Source organism: Corylus avellana, chromosome 8 (genome assembly GCF_965113065.1).
Source record: "Corylus avellana chromosome 8, dhCorAvel1.hap1.2, whole genome shotgun sequence".
NCBI classification, from domain to species: domain Eukaryota; kingdom Viridiplantae; phylum Streptophyta; class Magnoliopsida; order Fagales; family Betulaceae; genus Corylus; species Corylus avellana.
In genome coordinates this window covers 18,817,283-18,823,282 of record NC_142497.1, presented here as the reverse complement: position 1 = coordinate 18,823,282, position 6,000 = coordinate 18,817,283, and the positions used below count along the sequence as shown (strand labels likewise).

The window sequence follows — 6,000 nt, the reverse complement described above, 5'->3', positions numbered from 1 at the left end:
CCATGCCGCAACACAGAAGAGCAAAACAACGGCCAATCCCAAACGCGTCTTCTCTCACGCACAGATAGAGACTGTCAACCATTTCACATATGAACCGGCCCCAGTTGACATTTTCCCTCCGCGCTCCCTCCACTATCAACTCCACGTCACCCCATCCTCCCTCTATAAATACCCCCCTCACCCCCAAGTAAATCCCAAACTCCCTCACATCCCACAACACACAAACAAACAAACAAAGCTCTCAAGCTCTCAAGCTCTCTAGCTTTATGCCAAGAAAAGGAATGAGGAATATTTTCTTCAAGAGCTCATCTCCATCGCCAACTTCTTCGCCTTCTAGATCTATCCCACCATCTTCACCAAGTAGAACTTTCTCTGAATCTCTAATGGACGAGAATTTCGAAATCGCCGAGTCGCTTATTACCAAGTGGGATTCCGACACCTCCTCCTACGCCAAAATCACCTCTCTCTTCCACGAAGACCGCCACGAGGCCAAACAGTACCTCAACTCTGTCAGAGACTTGCAATCCGCCATGCACCATTTGATTACGCAAAGCGCCGCCTCCGACAAGCTCGTCAGAGGCCAGAACTTGCTGCAAATGGCTATGCATAGGTTGGAGAAGGAGTTCTACCAGCTTTTGTCGATCAATAGGGCGTATTTGGATCCCGAATCGGTTTCTGTCAGCTCGTCCAGATCGTCGGTGGCGAGGTCGAGTGTTTCCGACTTGGAGGACGACGAGTCGGAGGACGAATTTGGAGTCGCCGGAAATTCTATCTCTGAGGTGGAGCGTGTGTCGGCGACTGCGGTGGCGGATTTGAAAGCCATTGCGGATTGTATGATATCTTCCGGTTATGGAAAAGAGTGCGTGAAGATCTACAAGATTATACGGAAATCGATTATCGATGAGGCGCTGTATAATCTCGGGCACGAGAGATTGAGCCTCTCGCAGGCGCAGAAGATGGATTGGGAGGTGATGGAGCTGAAGATCAAGAACTGGTTGAACGCTGTGAAAGTCGCCGTGAAAACTCTGTTTTACGGCGAGAGGATCCTCTGCGACCGCGTGTTCTCGGCTTCGGCGTCGATCAGGGAGTCGTGCTTCGACGAGATCTCGAAAGAGGCAGCGATTAGACTCTTTGGGTTCCCGGAAATCGTAGCAAAGTGCAAGAAATCCCCCGAGAAAATGTTCCGAACGCTAGACATGTACGAAGCTATCTCCAGTCTCTGGCCCGAGATCGAAACCATATTCTCGGACGAATCAACCTTGGCCGTCCGATCGCAGGCCGTCACTTCTCTGATCAAGCTCGGCGAGGCGGTGCGCACGACGCTCACGGACTTCGAAACGGCAATCCAGAAGGAGTCGTCGAAAACCGCCAGCCCAGGCGGTGGGGTCCACCCGCTCACGCGTTACGTGATGAACTACATCTCTTTCCTCTCCGATTACAGTGGCGTACTCGCCGATATAGTCGCCGACTGGCCGTTAACAGTGCAAGCTCCGTTACCGGAATCCTACTTCGGGAGCCCCGAGTCAGACGATAGTCCGATTACCGTACGGATGGCGTGGCTGATCCTCGTCCTCCTCTGCAAACTCGACGGCAAAGCAGAGCACCACAAGGACGTGGCGCTCTCGTACTTGTTCTTGGCCAACAACCTCCAATACGTCGTCGTTAAGGTCCGCACGTCGAACCTGAAGCTCCTCCTCGGCGACGATTGGGTGCCGAAGCACGAGGCAAAGGTAAAACAGTACGCAGCGAACTACGAGCGGATGGGCTGGAGCAAGGTTTTCGCGTCGTTGCCAGAAGATCCGACGGCCGAGATTTCCCCTGAGCAGGCGAGGGACTGTTTTAAGAAATTCAATGCGGCGTTCGACGAGGCGTACAGGAAACAAAGCACATGGGTCGTTTCCGACCCGAAACTCCGAGACGAGATCAAAATTTCGGTGGCGAAGAAGCTTGGTCCGGCGTACCAGGACTTTTATGAGAAGAATCGGGCCGGGTTAAGGAAGTTGGTGGGGTCGGAGGTGTTTGTCAGATTTGCCCCTGATGATTTGGGGAATTACTTGTCTGATCTGTTCTTTGGAACCGGGGTTGCTGGGAGTGTTTCGTCATCTTCTTCCGCGTCCCATTCGCGCGGTCGGCACCGCGGTTAATATTTTGGCCGTCGCTATCGCCGGCCTTGGCTGTTTCAGGCGCGGATTTTTTTTGTTTTTTGTTTTTTTTGTGAATAAGAAACGTGAATGTTTGAATAGAAGACAAAAGAGCGCGTAGATAATATATATGACACTGTATAGAGAGCATGTACAACAACAATTCTTTGATTTTCAGATATTTATTTGTTTTGGATATTTATTCTGAAGTGTCTGGAAGCGTCCGCGATCCGTGCACATATTCCAGGAGCAATGTTTAAAGACAAGACAAGATCCTTGTTTGTACCGACAGACAAGGAAATTAAAATTAAAAAAAAAAAAAAAGAATATTACAGGAATAAGAGCTTATTACAGTCTTAACACTCTATTCTAAGTTATAAACGAACCACGAAATTTTTTGTATAATCTTATTATTTCAGCTTTATTATTTTTGCATTATTAGTTTCTCATGTTAATCAAAGACGTTTGAAAAATGCAGCTCAACAAAAATATAGGAGAAATGAAGGTGATAATGTAAATAAATATTTCTGTATGTATTGCTTTGGAAGGGTGCTTATTCTTGTTGTATTCGTCTTATAGTTCCAAAGTTGATCCTGCCAGTGCCAGGAGAGGTAGTGATATACTGCACGCTCCGCGTACATATGTGCACCGGCCCCCGGGTGTAAATTTTTTTATTATTATTATTTTATTATTTCAACTTTTGAAAAAAAAAATAATAATAATCCGGTGTGCAGTATCACTACCCGTGCAGAGTCATATATTATTAAATCTGACACAAAAAGCTTTTACACGCCCAAGTGGCCTAATAATGTGTTGGCATTGACGACGTCGTGCTTGAGAATTGGAATTCTTATGCAGACCGCTAACATAATTCATTGGTTACACAAGTGACCAACCAAATTAACAATACGTTTTTCATCCAAATTAGTAGTTGGTGTGGACTAAGATTAATGACAAATTAAGAGAAGTTTTGTAATCTGATAATTGATGTTTTAAAGTCAAAGAGACTGACTTTAAAACATCAGAGAGAGTAACCCACTCCAGTTGGCGCTTGAGCCAAACGAATTTTTTTTTAGTTTGGTCCTAGGGGCTGGCCGGACTACGCCCAATGGCCATAGGACGGTCCGGCCACTCCTGACCGGCCATTGGTCTCAACTAAAATGGGGTGGTTTGGCCACCTCTTATGGTCTAGATGGAGTGGCCAACAACTCATTATTATTTTTATTTTATATTTTTTTAATATGAAATAATATTTCATTATTGTTTTTTTGCTAGCAGGACATGTGTTTCATTTGTGGTTCTAAAATTTTTAAAAAGAAATCATATCCATGAACTAAATATTTTTCAATTCATTTTGGACTGAAAATGGTCATATTCCTTTGCTTAAATTTTTGACGCGGCATTAATTTTAGAGAAAGACGAACTTAATGCTAGCTTTTCATAGACCAAGTCACTCAGCTATTAAATGTAGTTTTTATTATTGTTGGTGTCATGGTGATAAAGTAATTGGACATCAACAAAGAAGATGTAAAAGGTGGCATGCAGTTGCATAACAGAAGGGAGCAACACAGACTGCCACTTCCTGTTTTTTAAATAAAAAATAAAAAATTTATGTGATAGTGAAATTTTTATTGAATTTAAAATTTAATGTTAATTTATCCAAAATTTAAGAATATATTTATTGTCGTGTCTTAGAGTGTATATATTATTTCTCTAAATGTTAGTACCTTAATGGATGGAAACTGTGCAATGCTTCTCAGTTTTAATTCCGGATTCTTTTTTATAAACAACTATTCACCCCATCTAGATGTGTTTTGGTATATTTTCAGGCACTATCATTCTTTAATTATACTTACTATCAAACGTCAAACGATGTTGCTTTTAGTTGGTTGTTGTGAAAAGTTTCGACTGTCATTTATTTTAGTACACAACTAAGTGAGCAATGATCTGCACCACACTGGCGTGTATGATTGTTCATGCACGCCAGTGTTATTTAATTATAAAATATAATTAAATAATTATTTAAAATGCACGCCAGTGTATTACGTATCACTAACCCAACTAATTAAATCTAACCTTCCAGTTTTTTTTATCTTACTAGAAAGATAAAGTAGATTAGGCATATTATCTTTTGAAAATAATATATTAACAAAACTTGAACATGAAAATTTGATTAATTTTATATCTAAAAAAGCTAGAAGAATGGTTTTTAAATTAATTTTTTAAGAGTAATGCTATTTTGGTAGACTTTCATATTATTGTTATAGAACTTGATAATATGACAGTGAAAATTAGCTCTTAAATATGTACTATAAACAATTTTTTTTTTTTTTTTTTTTTAAAAAAAGAGCTGATTCTATTTTTAGGACACAAATTTCCTAAATAAATGGCAATAAATCATGTTTAGATTCGTAGGTTAGCAGAATGGCAATAAATGACTCTTAAAAATATTTTTTTAAAAAATATGTGACAAATTAAGTTAAAGGAAATTTTCTCCAAATTAGTTTGAAGGAAATTTATGTTCCTATTTTTACTGACACGTCATTTTAATTATATAACAGTCATATAAAAATCTACTAAATAGCTTTTGCTTATCCTTTTTAATATTTAATATTTAATATCTCCACAATTTCCATCCACACTACCAATATTCCTCGATGGTGTTGTTTCAATGCTTGTGGTTTGATGGGCCGGGTCTCTCTAATTGTGCCTTTACGCACATATTGGTAAAATATGCAAGCTTTTTTATTTTATTTTATTTTTTTAATTTTTATGTTAAGCAAGCAAGGGAAAGGATACATGATTAAAACAAACACAAAAGGGAAGGGCACCTCAATAACAGAGCTCAAATGGTAAATTAAATACAGTAACAAAGTCTGAATCCAGTCTAAAAAGACCAAACAGCAAGCAATGGTGATTACCAATGAATTCAGAAGGACCATAAGCAAGCATGGTCTATTCTAAGGCTGCACAGAACAGTACGCAAGCTTTCTATCTATAGGCTAAAGTCAAGGAGCCTCAATGAAAATTTTATCCTATTTATTTCTATAATCAAGAAATAAGAAATCAAAATAAAAGTCATTTCTAATTTTAATTTCACAAATAATATTTTATTGGGAATAAATTACCATAACACTTTAAATTTGTAATTAGTTAAATCACACTAAATATCTTGTAGCATGTGGGTGCACTTTATTAGAAAATTTCTTACAAACGTTTTGGGCTAAATTCCTTTGTACCCAACCATGGTTTATACATAGGCCAGAAGTTGTTTCTCAATAGGTTAACACTATAAATTACTCGTGTCTTTTTTGTGTTATTTTAAGAATGTTGTGATTTTTAAAATAATAATTAAGCTTATAATTGATCATTATTAAATTTTAATTAAATTATAATTTTAGATCCCATCAACTAAAACAAAAAACACAATACGAATTACTCTTCTCAATTGTCTGTTGCCCTTAGTTCCCCCACAATCATAAGCGTGCTTCGATTTCATCCCTTTTATTGTTTTCTTTCTTAGTTCTATATGTTGCCTTTTCTTTACTTTCTCGTACCGTCACCGACTCACTGCCGGTGAAATTTATTAAAAAAAACATTTAAATATATATTTTAATTCTTTGGATGCAAATGTCGTGGGGGCTTGGCAGGCCTAGCAGCTTACCAAAAGAAATACAAAATTTTTGTATTTCGAGTTCCAGTCGTGTTATAATTAGAGGTGGCACAACGGATTGGTGGGTCGACCAATTTTTAACACGTAATGATCAGTAACTCGTTTAGCTAACGGGTCGACCCTATCAAACCCAAACACGACACTATAATTTTGTGGGTCACCCGACACGAGACTCTCAACCTGTTT

The 6,000-nt window shown here is 39.1% G+C and overlaps 1 protein-coding gene across 1 annotated transcript; it reads left to right on the top strand.

Annotated features, from left to right (window-relative positions):
• The first annotated feature begins 217 nt into the window (after window positions 1–217).
• Window positions 218–2,312, top strand: EXO70H6 (exocyst subunit exo70 family protein H6). The gene has a single exon (XM_059574207.2). The coding sequence runs from the start codon at window positions 267–269 to the stop codon at window positions 2,142–2,144; it is 1,878 nt and encodes a 625-aa protein (XP_059430190.1). The 5' UTR covers window positions 218–266; the 3' UTR covers window positions 2,145–2,312.
• The last annotated feature ends 3,688 nt before the right edge of the window (window positions 2,313–6,000 follow it).

Bases quoted from the DNA above. Each gene is read 5' to 3' on its own strand.
- EXO70H6 (XM_059574207.2), top strand. From the start codon at position 267: ATGCCAAGAAAAGGAATGAGGAATATTTTCTTCAAGAGCTCATCTCCA.